The 18,904-nt window shown below is 41.2% G+C and overlaps 1 protein-coding gene across 6 annotated transcripts in view; it reads right to left on the reverse strand.

Moving 5' to 3' along the window:
- The window catches only part of RNF111 (ring finger protein 111), a 44,044-nt gene extending 27,583 nt beyond the window's left edge, over positions 1 to 16,461 (reverse strand). For 4 of the 6 annotated variants that reach the window (XM_064722146.1, XM_064722143.1, XM_064722147.1 and 1 more), the window contains exons 1-2: positions 16,220 to 16,351; positions 5,540 to 6,435 (exon numbers count right to left, since the gene is read on the reverse strand). In XM_064722146.1, coding sequence (XP_064578216.1) covers positions 5,540 to 6,416 — 877 coding nt within the window. In that variant the 5' untranslated portion in view covers positions 6,417 to 6,435; positions 16,220 to 16,351. Of the gene's footprint in view, positions 1 to 5,539; positions 6,436 to 15,808; positions 15,874 to 16,219 lie in introns of all 6 variants that reach the window. The other 2 variants (XM_064722142.1, XM_064722148.1) reach the window with 2 other exon arrangements.
- Between the last annotated feature and the right edge of the window lie 2,443 nt (positions 16,462 to 18,904).

Raw genomic sequence — 18,904 nt, forward strand, 5'->3', positions numbered from 1 at the left:
GCTTTAGAATCAAATACTTAAATAATCCAGAAGTTGTAAGCAAAAGACTAAGCTTTGCACAGTATAACATGTATAATATATATAATTATACTACTATTTAAAAGACTATGGCATAACTCCAAGATTAATTAATCATCATCCCAAGGACCCCACCAAGGGCATAAGTAACACTGGAGTAATACCCAAATTTATGTTTGGCTGATGCCATTCTCAGAGGGTATTTTCACATCTGTTTTGCAATTAACATGGAATTTAACCAGTCTGAATATTACATGTAAGATAACAAAAGCATTTTTCAATATACAATTTCAAATGAGAGAGTCTGATCAACTCTTAAGTGAAAGCAGAAGAGATTTAAAATCAGCAGCCAAGTCCCAGTGAGAGAGCTGCCTTATTCTGAGTTCCAAGCTTGCACTGGATCAGACCAGGAGCCCACTCAGGCACATGTTCTCTCTAACAGCTGCAGCTGGCAAAAACACTGTGCAGTCAGGGCAGAAAATTCAGGCTACAAATTTTAACTAAAAGCTCTCATAGCACCCAGCATTCACAACACTGTCTCAGATGTCAGAGCACACTTTCTTGCCCAGTCATTGCTCAGCTGTCAGTAAGTGTGTTGAATGTGGAACTGTGTGCCCTAACAGCCACTTATGCTCAGGAATTAAAGACAATGACTTGGACAGCAATTCAGCTTGAAATGAATAAAATAATACCCTGCTATATTAGTCAGTACTGTCTCCTTTACCTCTGCAATGTCTTGAGCTAGCTATGGCTGGCAGCCCTGCCCTGCCCTGACAGAGCACAACACCACCCCTGTACGAGCAGCCATCCCCTGGGTCACAGATTTGCGGCTTTGCTCTCGTTCTCAGGCTCTGAAGGTCCTGTGACCCAAGCAGACAGACCAAACACATTTGTCCTTTCCCTCCCTAGATGTCTGAAGATTCCTGGGCACCAGGACAGTCACTCCCTTCCCCTGGTGGCCTTGAAGGTCCTGCAGGAGGCCAGGGAGGTGCTGTTGATGAGCGTGCCACAGTGCAGGGGAGCTGAAGCACCCAGAGCACTGGCCAGAAAATGCAGCAGCTGCAAGCTCCAAGGGGAACCTGCACCAGAAATGCAACCCCCTCCTGTCACTGAGGCAAGGGACACCTCTGTCATCATCTGCTTCCTCTGAACACTGTGTGAGTGACTCATGCTCTTTTATATGGTTATTGAGTCTAGATTATGATTGTTAGGTTGATAAAGCAAACCACACGTTAAGATTTGACCTGCTCTGCAGAGGGTCCAGGTGATTAGAAATTGTAACTTGGTGGTAGTACAAATTTTGTACTATGCTACTTGCATTTTGTATTACATTGATTCTACTTAGAGAAATCCAGTGCCATTCTACTCATAAAATCCTGCTAAGAAAAGACTTAATTGTAACTAAGATTTAGTGCTGTCAACATTCTAGCAAGAACCTGCCTGTTCCCTTAGGGTTGTGTGATTACAGTTTTTTTGTACTGAGACTTACTTGGAATAAACTTTCCAATAGCTGTGCATGATGGGAAAAATTTTCCAAAGCATACAAATTACTTAGGAGTCTGCACCCTGGTGGAAAAAACAGTCAATCACAGTTTAGGGGATTTTTCTAACTATGAGCCATGCTAACTGAAACCTGTACTGACTGTTCTTAACCTTGCACCAAAAGCAGCCCTATGGGCAATGCCACAACAAGCCAATTCTACAAACAGCATCTCTTCAGCACAGAAAGCTGCAGCAGGGCTGGAGTGAATGCCACACTAACTTCTATTACTGGAGCTATTTAAAGCCCCAATCCCCAGCAGATGGACACAGCAGCACTGATTAATGCCCACTGCTCACACAGGCAGGTGCTCCTTCCCCCACCACTCCTCAGTTCTTCTCCAGTAAGCAGCATGGGAAACAGGACACTTATACCCTTCCTTATCCACTAATGCTATTGAGATAAAAGGTTGGAATTATCAGCTGCATCAGTTGGTGTGAGAAAAGGACTGCATGCTGTAGTTTGTAGGAGGGATTAAGTAACTGAAAAATAATCAACTTTAACAACAGGCAGCTCACTTCTACTTAATACCTGTTTATCTTAAACCTGTTAAAATAATCTCAGCATGAAGCAGTATTTGCTTAACGTTTTCACCAGCCTGTGGCTTGTAAAATATTGAATGTCTATATTCAATGTTTTTTTGGGAGACAGACAACAAATGTTAGAGAGTTAAGATGACAGTAGTGAATAAACACTGTCTTATCATTTGAAGCAGCTTTGAACAAAATTTGGAGCAGCTTCTCATCAGCATTACATTCTAAGAGGAGAAAAACCTGGCTAGCATTAGTTGTTCAAAAATATAAAATATAAAATAACACATCAGACCCTGAAGGAATGGTAAGGTAGTAGGTGAACAATTTGAACAATTTATGACAATGCAAAACTCTACACAGCTTGTTTTTTCTAATAACACTTTGCTCTTTTCCAGAATTCTGCTTTATTGCCAAATCAGATTAAAAAATTGCTCTCATTTAAGCTTTTGCTAGATTTCCCTCCACAGACTGCCTCCAAAGTGCAGCTCCAGTCCTTTAGATCCAAGATGAAAATCAAATTCTTGCAGAAGCAGAACATTTGCATTACAACACAAGGAGATCCAGCAAGAGCAAAAGTTGAATTTTGCCCCCTTTCATAGGCAAAGGTGGATGAGGATTATTTCTGATGGTGTGTAGAGGGTTAGAGAAAAGCTTCTGCACCACCTAAACAAAACACAGAATCAAAATTCATGTCTCCCAGCAAAAATGCTGCCTTCTGTCATTTTAATTGCAATTGAAACCAAGTGATGAACACTGCAATTAGAACACAGACCCTGCAAGCACCTGCACCTCCAGCTGCAGGATCATTAAACTGCACCCAGCTGGCTCCACGCTGGCCTCGTGCCCCAGCTCCTGTCTGCCCTCCCCAGATGCAATGAGAACAATGCCTTCCATGGCACACAGCTGCTACAACCAAACCATCCCAGGTGTCAGCATGTACTGTGCACACCCTCACACTCCAAGGTGCACAGGGTTTCACCTGAAGAATAGCTTAATGGAACAGGAGGAAAAACCCAATATAATGCTATTTGTTTTCTTGGTAAAGGTTTTGTTAAACAAACAACCCCCCTTCACATCTCCATTAATATGATTTTTCCAAAATTAGCCAAGTTAATTTTATTAATTTGAAGAACTTACTAAATACTTCTTAGGTTAAAAAGGTCTGTTACTTTAATTTCTTGCAACAATCAGAAAAATTGTTTTCAATTTAACTTACTAGTTCTTTAAATGCACTGTATCTTTAGCTAAGCAGCAACATTCAAAGCAAAGAAATATTTTCTGCAAAATCCTTAATACAAATTGCTATTCAGTAGGCTACAAGACTAATCACATCACTTTGAAGCCTGTTTTTTAAAAAAAATCAGTTATTGCCACATCTTTTTAAACTGTATTTTCTTTTCCAATTATTATTCTCCTCCTTTCCTAAGTCTGTCCTCTAGCACCTTTACATATATGCCCCAGGCCTCATATTGTTAGCAGAAGTTATTTGTCTTCAGCACATTGTAAATTCAGCAGATATGTAAAGAAATTCTCCCTGACATTAACTAGCTCATGTACATTTCTATCAATCCAAGCCTTTCCTCATATAAAACCCCATCCTGCTTGCTCACTACACAGAGAAGTTGCATAGCTGCTTTCCAGCTGCCCCCATTTCTGTCCTAATTAACTCAATAACCAGAAATGCCTTATATAACAGCACAAAGCTACCAAAAATGTTAATCACATTTTTATCTAGCTAAAAATAGGACACTTTCACAGAGGATGTCTGCTCAACTTCCCATTATATCTGCAATGTAAACAAAATGCTCAAAAACCTTTCCATCAATCTATATTTCCACTGGAAAAACCCCCACAGTATTCACACACGAAGGCAGAGTCACTTTGCAGCTCCCTGCAAGTGCTGGTTCTGCAGTACAGGAATGAACAGCAGGACAATCTTTACAGCAGAACTTTCAGTCACAGCTCATGTCAGTATTCTCATCTAAAATTACTGGTGCAGAACTAATCAGTTTTCTTCATTCATGACATGAAATACACACTTTCATTAATTAAGAGTATAAAAATTAATCCACTGGACTTTTCCACATCTGTGTGGAAGGAGAGTTGTTACTGATCCTACATCATTTCAGTTATATAGAAATCTACCCCCTCTGAAAATGGTAAGAAAACACTAACTTGGAAACCAATGTGTTAATGCAGTAGTTTCTCAAACTGGCTTTTCATATAAATGTATGCATCTCCCTATTATTTATTATTTACAAATCATATTCTTCAATATGGTTACACATGCATGCCAAATGTAACTTTTTTAGGCCTAATTAATTTCTATTCCCACAAATATGCATTAAGATAATTAAGGCTGTGCAATAATTCTTCTGTTTCAGTTATACATGCCCAGCCCTAGCACTGCAGAAGTGAAACTTCAGAATTACAGATTTTACTTGTATTTAAACATCACAGACATTATTTCCTACTGCAATGAGTAACAAGCAATAATCTAGACTTTACTACTCTGGTTCTGTTCAAGCACAAATCCTGCCCTGAATGAATGAGCATTCACACTTTTGTTTTTTAACCTGTTCTTGTATTTTCAGCCACATTTTCTTAGAGGAATGATTAGCACAGCCTGAGATAGGGTTTCACTTATTAAAGCATATTTGTTACTAGATAAAACACATGCTTGCACAGATTAACACCGTGCTGTGTTCTACCCACTTCCCCATGCTCTCTAAAAAGCTGAACCAAAACAGAATGCACAATTACTTTCACTTGGCAAATTTAACACAAAAGGAAGTCCAAAAAAATCTGCCAACTAACAAAAACCCACAACAAACAAACAAACCAGGAAAAACACCCAAAACAAACCAAACTAAACAAAAACATTCCCCAAAAAGCATTCCTCCAAGCACTCAAGGATTCAGATACTGTGACAAGACATTAGAAAAATCTGGTATATATAAAATACTTTTCTCTCATTATCACAATACTAAAGCTACCTTCAACTGACTCATAGTTCAGCTCTTATAACAATAGACTTTTTTCTTCATATTCTTCTAAATTTTCAAGAACAGTTAAATATTAGCAGGTATTTCTACATTCTGAAAATAGAATTATTACCATAATCAGTTCAAAGCTAAATTTTTAACACAATTCAACAGCTAAAACAATAAAAATGGATTAACTCAGCAGCATGTGATTAATCAGACTGAGCAACTTCCATTATGTGCTGCAGAAGCCATTAACTTTTACATTCAAGATTTTAGATTTGAATGTACTAAGGTCTGAATGTACTTCTCCCATCAAGAATTGATGTTGCAATGCTCACAGTACTTGCAGTAAGTCTATCTGTAGTATTAACCTCAAAAACTGCTCTAAAGGACTTATACAAAAGCCTATTATACACAATGAAAGGTAACTAATACAAAATACCTCAGGAATTGAGTTTTACCTGAAGGAACAGCTGTGCTATTCTGGTGGTTTTCACCAGGTGACACAAACAAGTCCTCCTCCCCTTCAGTAGATGAACTGGAAGAAGATTCAGTACTGAGATCATTCTCACTGGAGCTGCTGGAACTGGGGAGTAAAGCATACTTTCTTCGAGCCAACACTTCCCGCTTTTTCCTCTGCATTAAAATTCGTTCTTTTTGGTTCTGTGTCCGCTGTGATGAACTTGTTTTCACAGCTCTCTTCCTATATGGAAGTCTTCTTAAAGAACTGTTGTGAAAACAGGGCCTTTTCATCAATAACCCAGGTACAGAGTCTGCCTCAGTCCGAGGCCACTTTTGTGACCTTGCACTGTGAGTTCTGCTTGGAGTATTCAGCACAGCCTGAGGGTGTCTCACAGGAGCATCCTTTTCCTCATCAGATGTTACCGTGTCAGAGTCCCCAAAATGCAAGCTAGATGAAGGCGATGAGATACAGTCACTAAAAGAAGAATCATTGTCTTCACTCTGTGTTTCTAGATGCTGTCTCAATCCTAAGATTCCTTTATTTTCTTTATCAGGACAGTTCTGAGTGTAGGAAGGACCAGCCTGCTGGCTCTTGCGTTTTTTTCGCACCACAATACCTTTCTCTTGGTCTGTATGGTTGCCATTCATGTCCTTTTGCTTTTGAGAATCACCACACAAGTGAGAGAACTCATTCCCTACTTTACTGGCAATCATCTCAACTTCTGCAGTGAAGCTCTTGGCCTCTCCAATAGGCTCAGGGTTCAAGAGGATCCCCTTCAGACTCTCCTGTCTCTTTGGTGCATCAGAAGGAACTTCACTCTTCATATCCGCTTTTAGGGTATAAACTATATTACATTCAGGAGTCCATTTAGACATGGAAAGATTTAAGAAAGGCCTAGAAAACAAAACAGATAAGCATCAGGAAAAGAAGCATTCGATTTTTTTCAAAAGCAAAGCTGAAATAAGAGAAAACCCATTTACTGCTAGTACTAATCCCCCAGTAGGAATGGCAAAACAACAGTAACCAAAATACAACTGTTTCAAAATAAAAATGTTCCTTGACAATGTAATTTTTCATTAAAAGAGAGTTCTTTAATTTAAATTCTTATGGTCAGTGAAAACATTATCACTCTCACAGAGCAAATACTGGTCTATGTCACCTGCAAAACCAATGATGTCTATCTTACTAATACTTAAGCACGGCAGTTACAGGCTACTGCTTACAGAAGTTACCTGAGTTTTGGCTAAATAGCTCCCATAGCCATCAGCTAAAATGCCTGCTTATTAAATAAGGCCTGTGTCTTCCCCTGCAGCAGAACACATGGACAGTAAATAGCTCAATACAATACAAGGGCTGTATGGTGTCAGTTGAGCTATAAAAGTCAGTTACTTGAATTCATCGTTCTTTTTTGACACACAAAAGAATGAAACATGAGAGATTTTGAACTGTTATTATTTTGGGGCAAAGTAATAAAAATCCATTTATTGCTTTGAGTCTCTTTTAAAAACCACCACACATTAGCAGTACAATGTACAAAGCTATTTTCAGTCCATGTACTTTTGACTCTTACCCTATGACAAACACTGAGTACATCACAGCATATGTTCCCTTAGCAGTCACTATGGGGCAGCTTCCCCTCCCTGCAAAAATATAAAGCTGCCAATGTATAACATGAGCCTCAAAGAAGCACTTTTGTACTGGAAGACACAGACAACAGCAACCTCAGTAATGGATCCATGTTCAATCTGCTTCATCTGCCATCTCTGCCTTTGGTTTCAATTCCCAAAAGGGAATGATAAAACAATTTGGTTCCCACTGTGATAAATACTGGAACTCTTTTCTGTAACTAATATCAGGGGGTTTTATGTAGATACTTGACAACTTACAGCAAGTTGTGCTGAGCTACCAAAAAGCTACTAAAGAAAACGTGCAACAATGCCCAAAGTGGAATAAGGCTGCCTAGGCAGCACAGCTGGGAAGATGCATGAAGGCAGAAAAACCACCTGAGCTGTTCTAGAAACAGCAGCAACAGCCACGCAGAGCCACCCGGACAGGCCGGTCTGCATGAACCTCACAAAGCTGCACACGGCCAAGCCAAGGCCCGCACCTGGGCTGGGGCATCCCAAGCACAAACACAGGCTGGGCAGAGAGAGGGAGAGCAGCACCGGGAGAACTTCAGAGGGTGTTACTGGGTGAGAAACATGACATGACCTGACACTGTGCTTGCAGTGGCTCAAAACAGTGTGGCCAGCAGGAGGGGACTGTCCCTCTATTCCACCTGGACTAACATGCCCAGTTCTGCAGCTCCCAGCATAAGGACATGGAGCTGCTGGAACAAGACCACAGGAGGGCCATGAAGATGCTCCCAGGGGTGGAGAATTTGTCCTATGAAGACAGATAGAGAATTGGGGTTGCTCAGTCTGGAGAAGAAAAGGCTCCAAGGATACATTACAGCACCTTCCAGTACCTAAAGGGGTTCCAACAGAGCTTGAGAGGGACTTCTGACAAAAGCATGTAATGACAAGACAAGGGGGAATGGCTTCAAACCAAAGGAGGGCAGGTTTAGATTAGAGACAAGGAAGAAATTCTTCCCTGTGACAGTGGTGAGACACTGGAACAGGTGCCCAGAGAAGCTGTGGATGCCTCCTGGAAGAGCTCATGGAAAAGCTGGGCTTTAAGCAATGTGGTCTTGTGGAAGGTGTCCCTGTCCATGGCAGGGAATTTGGCAGTAGATGACTTTCAAGGTCATTCCATGATGGTTCTATGATCTGTGGCAGGTTAAGCAGCCCTGCCTACTCAGGTCCATAATCCTCTGCCTGAATCTCCAAACTCTCCAAAATGCTAATGCATCCTTACATGCAGAGCTAATATTTAACACTCATTTATTTCCTCACAGAACATATCAATACAAAACTGAGACTACAAAACAGATTTAAATAAGATTTTTTTAGACTGTTTCACAAACTGATGCTTTCAGGAGCAGCTGTGAGCTAGCTGCTCCTAACAGATCCTAAAGAATTACTTATTTCAGTTTGGAATAGGTATAAACATCATCCCTGTGTCCTCTTCACAGCCATAAGCAACTACTATACTCCATGTGATGTTATCTGGGATAAAAACTTTGCAAAAGGCATCAATGCTGCACAACTAACATCTACAGAAGCTGTAAGTTGACAGGATCCTTCTGGAGATCAAGAACCTTTCAGATCCTAGAACCCCAGCTGAAAAGCCCCATTTGAATGCTCTCACTGGAAAGCCTACAAGCATTTATAACAACTACTGTTAAATATGAGGCCTATATCCTCTGATAACAGTGTTGCTGTTGTCTATAGGAATTACAGCTTGTCTCACATGCAAGCCAAAAGCTAAATTCAAGTTGGAATTTAGCATAGACAAGGGGCTCTTACTTCATCAAAGCACTACTTTTTTATAGCAGTAAGTTTTAGTGGAATGCACTATATAAGGCTACCTTTTTCTTTAGGGCTGAAAAAAAAAAGAAGCAAAACTGGAAAAAATTAGAAGTACAAAAAGCCTACGTAGGAAACAAAGCCTATCAAAGCTGTGGAGTTCTGCTGTCTGCCCTTCCCAGCTCCAGCTCTTAGTCAGTCCTCACCATTCTCCATCCATACCATCCTTCTTTGGAAAATAAGGACCAAGACTTGCATTTTATCCAGTTTCTAGTAAGGACAGGAATGCAGCATTCAGACCTTCCAGAAGCACACAGAACAAGCAGTACACAGTCCTTCTTCTCATCCTCCCAAGGTCACCTTTTAGCTCTGTTATTTATGCACCTCAGTTTTACAGAAATGTAACAGTGTAGTCAGTATTCACCCCAGTCCAAAGGCAACGCAGACCCTCCCACAATAACCCTGTATTTTTTCACAAGTTTTTTTAGAAAATCCAGAAAATATTTCAATTTGAGGGGATTTTTATTTAGAAAGCTTATTGTCTTTGAACACAGTCATAACTTGCCAGCATATACTACATGGCCAGCCTATACATAACTGTTTCCTCTCCTTTTAACATGAAAACTTCAGAATCAAAGAGAATTGACCCCTCAATTTTTTATAAGAAATTAAAATCTGAACATTTTCTCATTATGTGAACACAACCAAGGGCTGATTTACAAAGGATTCTGTTCTATTCACTGGAGTGCTACCCCCCTTTTTATTTTTAAACTGAAGTGGAGGAATCTCCATCAGTATGAAAATTCTGCATGCTGAATGTGATTATCCTTGCATAAGCTCTGTTTACTTTAGTGCAGAAGTGCTGTGCTGAAATACAGATTTACCTATTTAAGTTACCACAAAAAAATTAGTGCAATGATATTTACACTTTGAGAAACCTCAAACTGCTGTAAGATGATGAAAACCTGAAATTATCACAGTGAAACCAAGTGCATCTGAAAGATTATTTACTGGATTTGTTTTATTCCAACAGGGAGCCTACGTACACTAGCCAGTTATCATCGATTCAAACATTTTGTATATTTTTACTCTTACAACCATGGAAATTCAACCAAGTAATGAAGAGCTCTCTATTTTTGCTAATCAGTAGAGGCCGAAGGGCTGCTTACTCACAGGAGAGCTGCTGCCTTCAACTACAAACTTACACAACAAATAATCCATTTCTTCACTATTTAGAAATGCTATTACAAACTTTCAAACAAAAAATTTGACCAAAAAAAGACAAAAGCTGGAGTAGATTTCAGTCCATTTAAAGTATCTTCAGTGGTTAGACATAAATGTCCATTTTTCTTCTGCACAGAAGACAAAATTTAAGAGGGACTACAAAAATAATATGCAAATAATTAAGTCATTAGAATGAGATCATCTGCTGTTAAAACATTTAGAAGTTCCTACAATACATATTTCTAATTAAAAGTAGCCCTCAGAAGCTTTTTCAAAAAGCAGCAAGATTAAGTAAGTTCAATCAGCATTAGTGTTCCTCCTTCCTAATCAAAACATCTGCCTATTGACTTAGTCCCCCATGTTTCCCCTCAAAGTTTTGATTTACTATCCTCTTTTAAGCCATTATGACTCAATGAAGAGCTGTTAAGACAGCTACCTGAAAGCTATAAATAGTTATTCTAAGTTCCCCTCTCAGGTGCATGACTGTTTAGAATTATGAAGTGCACATGACTTTTACCCATTCTTTTCACCACTTAAAACCATTGATATTAATCATTCCAAGACATACAGCTGTGCAAGGAAATTCATGCAAGCTGGGAAATCCCTTGAAATAGCTAAGTCAAAAAACAAGGTTAAAGAGGTCTTTACAGCAAGTTTATGATCACATATCAAAGCAAAACACATTTGAGTTATAAGATGGAGCAAAGGATTTGATCATTAATTATTAATTTCTTTATAAGCAAACAAAAATTACATAGCATTACAGTACTATAAAACAGTAAAATGCTTCATTACACAACATATAACTCAGTTTTTTGGTATAAATTTCACTGGTGAATACGTGTGACCTAATAGATCATTACACTGAAAATGTATTTTCAGCCATATTCTGAATACAGTAAACTCCCTTCACCACCTAGAAAAAAAATCTCCTTGCATTTGTTGTCCCTTTATTTAGCTCTAACTTGTTTTCTTCACATATGGTCACTGAACTCCCAACTAACTTTCTGAATTAATCCCCTTCCCTGATATGCAGCTTGGATCAGATTTTACTTTTACCATTATTTTTACTCTGACAAGCTAATACTCATACTGTTAAATTAATGAGAAAACCTTTCTTTCCTCTCATTAAAAAGATGTATTCTTATTCTTTCAGCAAGGCTTTTCCATTATATATATCAAGAAACAGGAAAATGAAAAAGGTTATAAAATTCATACAAGGCCCTCAGCAAAGTGAGAAACCTTAAGCACTGTTACTTTCCAATCTGCCAGCCAAGCAAGGCAGATTCCTACATGGCCCTGACCCACTGGAGGCTGACACTTCAGGAGCTGGACCCCCAACTCAATTCCATGGAGACTGAACCTCAGTGCTATCATGTCCTGCTGCTCCAACAAAATAAGAACTCACTGAGCAGATCACAAAAAATGCCACTCATTTTCCTAAAAGGAGCAAAACATCTGATATTCACTTCCACTAGCAGGAAAACAAGAGCAATCAGATTTCAAAATTTTACTGCATTCTTCGTCACTTTTTATCACTTCATTAGAAAAACAATGCTCCTCTAAAGCTTAACTACCAAATTTTAGCATCCTACATACTGGTCGTCTAATCTTTGACAGAAAATAAAGCAACAGATAAGTTAAAGACCTATGCATTTTATAAAACAGTAACAATCAGAAAGTAATCTGAAATTCCATAGTGTTTGCATTGATACTATGTATCTTTATTCACAGGACAATATGAAATACTATTGCAAACGATTCTCAATTTCCTTTCTGTGCTTTAATGCAGACATAGTGATGACTTCATTTTTAAATGACAAAATTACTGGAGAATTCTTTGAGCAGAATACTTATGTTCTGCCCTACAGAAAGGTACAGTAATTCAGAACAACAAACATGGTATAGTTATTAACTGCATGTTCTGGAAACAAGTTATTGCTTACAGGCTCCCAGAGCCAGCCCACTACACCCAGCCCAGACAGAAGGGTTTGCCTGTGCTCTGCAGAGGTGCTGCAGCTCCATGAGGCACAGCAATGCAGGGAGCCTTATCCACTTCTTGCAGGCACTTCTAGGAACCATCACTGCCTTGGAAAGTCTACCCTTGAAGTGAAACAATGTTATTTCAAGTACAGTATTACCCTTACTAACCTTCACAAAGCCATCTCAAAGTCAGATCCCACTAACTCTACCATCAAGTACTGTAATGAACAATATCCAACCTCTGGACCAGCAAAGTCTCCTTAACTTTATCCCTCCAAAAAATTCTTTTGGGACCTTCAAGGTTTGCTTCCTGATGCCTAAGTCAATTCAGCTCATTATGCAATTATCCTATAACAGAAACATCAGGACACCTATAGGACAGCTACAGAATGCCTCTGTAGTGCCAGGCTGCCATTCACCTCAGACTGAACAACACTGCACTCCTAGGGAGAGACTGCTGAAGTGTCTGCCTCACCTCTTCCAACAGAGCCCAGCACACAACAGCTACAGAGGAGCTCTTCAGGACAGGACCCATGGCCTGGCTCCAGCTGGAACAGACAAAATCCACAGAGCATGTGCAGCTGGATGCACCTCCTGTTAACAGCTGAGAGCAATGCTGCAGAGCCCCCCCCCATCAGCACAGGGGAGCTGGGCTGCACAGAGACCCCTTCTCTGAGCACAGGGGAGCTGGGCTGCACAGAGCCCCCAGAGCACAGGGGAGCAGGCCTGCAGTACACTGAGTCAGTCCAAGGCCATAAAGGCTCCAAGGAAATCCCAGCCTGAATCAAGCATCACCATCACCACTCAACTGGACAAGGAATCTGCCTGCCTTTGCAGGATGGATTTGACAAAAATCTATTTGATATTGCAGGTGTATTTGACAAAAATGGTGCTCACAAGCACATTTTTCAGTCTAGACATTTCTTTGCTATGTCCTAGGCTTAAATCAGTTAGCTACATTAACACTATGTAAATCATGGGTTTAAGATAGAAGCATTATGATTTGGCAATCAGGAATGTTTTGGCTTCAGTGAACTCCAAGACAAATATAACAGCATTGAACTTCAGAATAAAAAGTTGCAGCTTTATAAAGTGATGACAAAATGCAATTTTTTATTAGAACTTAAGCTCTTAACTAGAAATTGTGCTTCACAAGACAGCTAGGAAAGTTCTGAGATACACAGCCATCAAAAATTATTTTAAAAATTGTTTCTTAGTCCCCCTGGCATTTTTGACCTTTGAGGTATGTGTAATTCTTCTTGATGTAGTGTCATTTTGCAAACACTTCTCAATAAAGCTTTGAGGAGCAAAGTTAAACATGATCTTTGCCACAGCTGCTAGTAAGAGCCTTTCAAGTGAGACTTGTGAAATTAACCATTAGGACAGTTTTATGCTGCTCTTCAGGAAACCTATGAGAAGTAGGGGATTTTACAGGTACTAAACTGAGCAGATCTGCCAGTTTCAGGGGAAAGGACACTGCAGCAGTCTTCTCCACTCTGCACCCAGCAGAGACAAAAGTAAACATTTTACCTAACAGCAGTCAAATATTAGGACTAAACTGTATTGGGGAAAAAAAAATGACAGAAGCAAATAGCCCTTCCTGGCCTCCTGTGCGTAAAGCCATGAACCAGCCTTCTCAGATTTCACTTGGTGAACACTCAGTAAGGAAGGCATCATTTTAATTTTGGGCAATTCCTTTTCCAAATAGCATAAACTACATAAAACAACAAAATAATCTTGTTTTATCACCAGATCTGTAGTGGTTTGGCTGTCTGCATGTCAGTAAGGGTGAAAAGAGATTTATAAACATGCATATTGAGTAACATTACATGGGATACATGTACAAGGTAAGGATAATTACTCAAAATTGTAGTCTCATAAATTTTGCCAGTGTAGCTGCTTCCAAAGTTTACAGAGCTCTTGTAAGAAACACAAGATGCATCCTCAGCTGAAGTCTTTAACTAGTGAACTTCCTTCAAGGTTAAGTACAGATTGGTGGGGATTCTTGGTGGCTCAGGCCTAGCAGAGAATCCTAATGGGGCAGAAGGAAAGGAAGAAAAGAAAATGTTTCTTTCACCAACCCAAACTTTTTCTTACAACTCACTTAAAGGAGACTGCACATCAGGAAAGCCATGAGGAACTCTTTATACAATATCTCCTATGGCAAATCCATCTCTCTGTACTATCCCCATTGTTTACCTGGGAATTAAATCATCCTGTTCCCCATCCCAACATCACTCCCCCCTCAATTTTTTTCTATTTATTCAACTGCTTGACATGCAAGCTGCTATAATCCATCAGCCATGGAGGAGGGCACTATAACTTCCATCTTCTCAAAGGAATGTCCTCACCATTAGAGGAAATAGAAACAAATGAAAGATTGTACATCTTGGAAAAAGAAGGCAGCAACTGCTGTCAACTAAATGTTACTGCAACACAGCCACCTCCAGTGAAAATCAACTGCTCTAACTGATCTGGTTATGTAGGTCAACAAAGTTACTAATTCAAATATAAACTGGAATCACAGTCCTGTTAAGATACACCCTTAATACACTTTTACAAAAGCCACTGCTTCATTAAAGACATATTTCTGAAAGGTCAGAGTGTTCTCATCCATATTTTGAAAGGACATGCAAAATATGCATGAGTGCTGTGAGCTGCTCACCCTCAAGCTCCCAATACCAGACACAATCTCATCTGTAGCTGCCAGGGCTTCAGCCATCAATAAAAACCACCAGATTTTTAAATATGCAAGATTTCAAGAGCTTTTAAAACAGGAAGCTTGGTGCCTTCTACTCTATTATTTAATTAAAGTGAACCATAAAATGTTCCTACAGCCTTTCCCACCTTATGAACTCCATAGGTGATTCTATACTGTGGATGAGTGCACAGACAGGTGACCAGATGTTCACTCTATCAAATTAACCAAGATCATTTCTTTCCCTGTCAATCCTTGCACATCAGCAAGGATCATCCTGTCTAACAGGGTTTGCTTTTGATCCCTCCCTGCCTGCCCCAAGACAGTCCCTTATCCAAAAGAAAAGTAAGTGCAAAACCACTTAAATTGCTTAGTTCTGACAGCAAGAACTATGGATATGTGAACAACAAGAAGATGTAATTTCCAGTTTTAAGACTGGCAAAGCATTTTATCTATTTAAATATTAGTTGTCCTGGAAAAGCTTTCTACTAAGTATCCAGCATAAATATACCTTTGGAATTTTCTACAAGTTACAACAAAGACAGGGAAAGACCTTATACTGAAAACAGCTTTCCTTTCATAGTTTGCAATACAGATACCATGACAAACCCAGATCTACATAATGAGCACTCAAATATTATCTTTTTGTTCAAACCTTTTGTTTCTGAAATAACTGCATTAAAATAAAATTATTCTAATGACAGCAAACTCTTACCTCCTGCATTATGTCCTCTTCTGGAGAAGTACTTGGCTATCGGGAATTAAGGGTCTCATTTAATCAGCTAAAGCAACCAGGCCTTGCTTATGATTTAATAAAATCATTTCAAGCCATGGAAGAGCTCATTCAAACAACACGAAAATTCCATGAATGCATGCTCAGCCCTAATCACAAAAACACTTAATAAAGTACATACCCTTAGCACCTGCCCATTGCAACAGTGACAAGCCCACGTACCTCTGAGGATCCTGGCCTACATTTCTGAATGAACGGGACTTCCTTGTTCATCAGGCAAAAACCACCTGAAAACGGTGATTTTTTTTAAAACACGGGTTAAGAGAACACTAACTTCGCAAACAAAACAAATGACGTCATAACAAACGCTATTACGCACAGAAATAGAAACTCATTTCCCTAAGGGGAAAATTTGTGACAAAACCCCAGAGAGTGCTGCGGCTGCCCGCAGTGAAGACACGGCTTTGTGCGTCAACGAGGCGCTGAATAAAAAAGGAAAAATACGTTTCTGCGTGAAGTTCCCACCCGCCGCACAGCCCCGCGGCTCAGCGCTGCCGTCAGGGCTCGGGGCGAGGGAGCCCCGGCCGGGCCCGGGCCCGGCCCCACCCGCGGGGTCCCCGCCGTCCCCCGTACCTGAGACAGCGAGGCCGCGGGGGAAGGGGAGGGTGCCGCCGGCGCCCTGCGCAGGGCCGAAGGGTAGAAGCGGCCCCGGTGGGCGCCGCAGTGACCCCGCGGCGCTTCCCGGCGCGGTTCGAGAGGCCGCAGCGTCCTGGCTGTGCCGGTGCGGCCGCTGCCCCCGGTCCGGTCCCGGTGCGGCCGCTGCGCCGGGCGGGCCCCGCTCTGTTGTGGCGCAGCCCCCGCCGCTCCCTGCCCAGCGCAGCGCGACACTCGGCGCTGCTTTACAGCCGCCCGCAAAGCGCAGCCGCGCCGGCGCGCGCCCCGCCTCCCGCCGCGCCCCCTGCCGGGCGGCGGCGCCACAACGCGGACTGAGGAGGGGACGGGCCGGGGGCAGGGCGGGCTCCTGAGGGCACCGGGCTGCCCGGGATGGGCTCCTCGGGATGGGCTCCTGAGGGCACCGGCTGCTCGGGATGGGCTCCTCAGGCACCGGGCTGCCCGGCCCTGGCTGCCTTCGCTGCTACTGCATGTACACGGTTGTGTGTGTATACGTAAAGCGGTGGTGTCAGAGCATGGACCGGGTTCTGCTCGGTGGTGCCGGGGAATGGGACACAAGGCAATGGGCAGAAACATGCAAAGAAAGTTCCACCCGACTTCTTCACTGTGCAGCGAGCGAGCGGTGGATCAGGCTGCCCTGGTACGCCACAGCTGGACACAATCCTGTGCCGTGGCCTCTGGGATGACCCGGCTTGAGCAGGGAGGTCAGACCAGCGGGGGATCCACTGTGCTCCCCTCCAACCTGACCCTTTCTGTGATGTCCCCTCTAGGACTTGTCTAAAAGCCATTCCTTCTCTGCCCACCAAGTCTGCCCTTGACTTGGCAGTATCTATCTCACAGCTGCCTGTCCTGCAGACAGTGACAGCTGTGAGGACATGCCAACAAATCCCAACTCTCCATCCCAGCTCCTTAGCAATAGGAATTTATTTGCCTTTACTGCACAGTGCAGTCAGTGACTCGGGCTGAGGTGAGCCTTCCCCCTCTCCATTACTGATGTGCACACAAAGGGTGAGGAGCCTGTCGCGTACAGTGGCTGTGTGTGACAGGACAGCCCAGCTTTGGTAAAGTTCTCATACAGCAGCAAACCTCAGTGTTTGCTGACTTTGCAACTGCCAGAGGCCAGGATACCTCTGCCAGAGATGACCTTTCATCAATGTCAGGTACACATTGCAGCTCCAGACTGAAACACTGCATAGACAAGGGTCCTATACTGTCAGTGACCAACAGCTACATTAACCCGAGGCTTTGGAGCAGAAGGATACAGTCTGGTGCACAAATAGTTAAAGATCTTACTCAGAATGCACTGCACCAGAGAGTCATCAGCACACACCAGTTCCTACGTGTTTTGGAGGAGCTAAACAACCTGCATGCATCATTACAAAAGAAATGGTCACTGGGGAAAAATGCATGTTGACACTATTAATTGCATGAGTTTCTGAACAGAATTTCCTTAAAGCAAAAGTGGATAAAACAACATGAAAATTAGACTCATAAGTGTACAAAATGCAAAAAGTGCTATAGCACATAAATGATATGGAAATAAAGACTTTTGCAGCTTAATGTGTGAAATGAGAACACAGGAAGAAGTGAGACCCACATAGAATGAAGGTGGAAAAAAGGATCACAGGTTATTTCATGTGGTTCCATGAGCAAAGCAACAATTAATTTCAGTTTGCAATAAAGACAATACCACAGGTTTTCCAGCACTAACTGTCCACCTTTCTCTACATATTTCTTGTGGTGTTGGGTAGTTTTTTTAAGTCATGTCACATCCAGCTAATTTCAGTAAACAAAGACACCAAGCCACAGATGAAATAACCAATGAAACTGGGGAGAATGTGAAGACAGCAACAAACAGTGGGAGGAAGGTCACATCATTTCATAGAGGTCACCAGTGGTTTGACTGTGTAAGCAATTTTGGTATTTTCCATTAAGCATTAGATCCAAAGTTGGAATACTTTACTAAAAATCAGCTGGGGAAAAACAATCAACACAATATATGGGAAGAAGTGAATCACCCTGAGGACTAATAGAAGCAAAGGGAAAAAAAACATCAAATACAAAGAATGTGCATTTGAATGTTAATGACCAAAAGTTTTGGGTATTTGTCAGGTAAAAGGCAGCTGGATGCCAACTTCAATTACCAATGTAATTAAGTAAATGACCCTAAGTCAACAACATTTTGTAGACATGAAAAAGCAAATATGTCTCTATAATAATTTAGTCTAAGTAATTCTCAGAGAGAGAAGTTTCAGTGCTATTGCAAAAATTATTCCTAATGTAGTCTTGCAACTAGTTTATGCAGCTTTTTTTTAATATGCATCCAAGGAAGAAGAACTCTAATCTTAGTGGGACACTCAAGAAAATACAGTATAGATAATATGAGAGGAAGCTAATAAAAATTTGGCTGGATTAGTTTAAGAAATGAGACAGAGGAGCACCGTGAATAAGCTGATCAGAGACTAATACCAATAAAAAAACCACACCAACAAGTTACGTATTTACCTATTTGTGTAATAATTGGTTTGAGCTCTTGTGTCAAAGGTGACAGAAAGGTTGTTCTTGGTAGAGAAAATGTAGAGTCACTCTCTGCTTAACAACTGAAAGACATATAAAAGATCATTTCAAAAACAAAGCCAGGTGGCT

Source organism: Zonotrichia leucophrys, chromosome 10 (assembly GCF_028769735.1).
Source record: "Zonotrichia leucophrys gambelii isolate GWCS_2022_RI chromosome 10, RI_Zleu_2.0, whole genome shotgun sequence".
NCBI lineage: Eukaryota > Metazoa > Chordata > Aves > Passeriformes > Passerellidae > Zonotrichia > Zonotrichia leucophrys.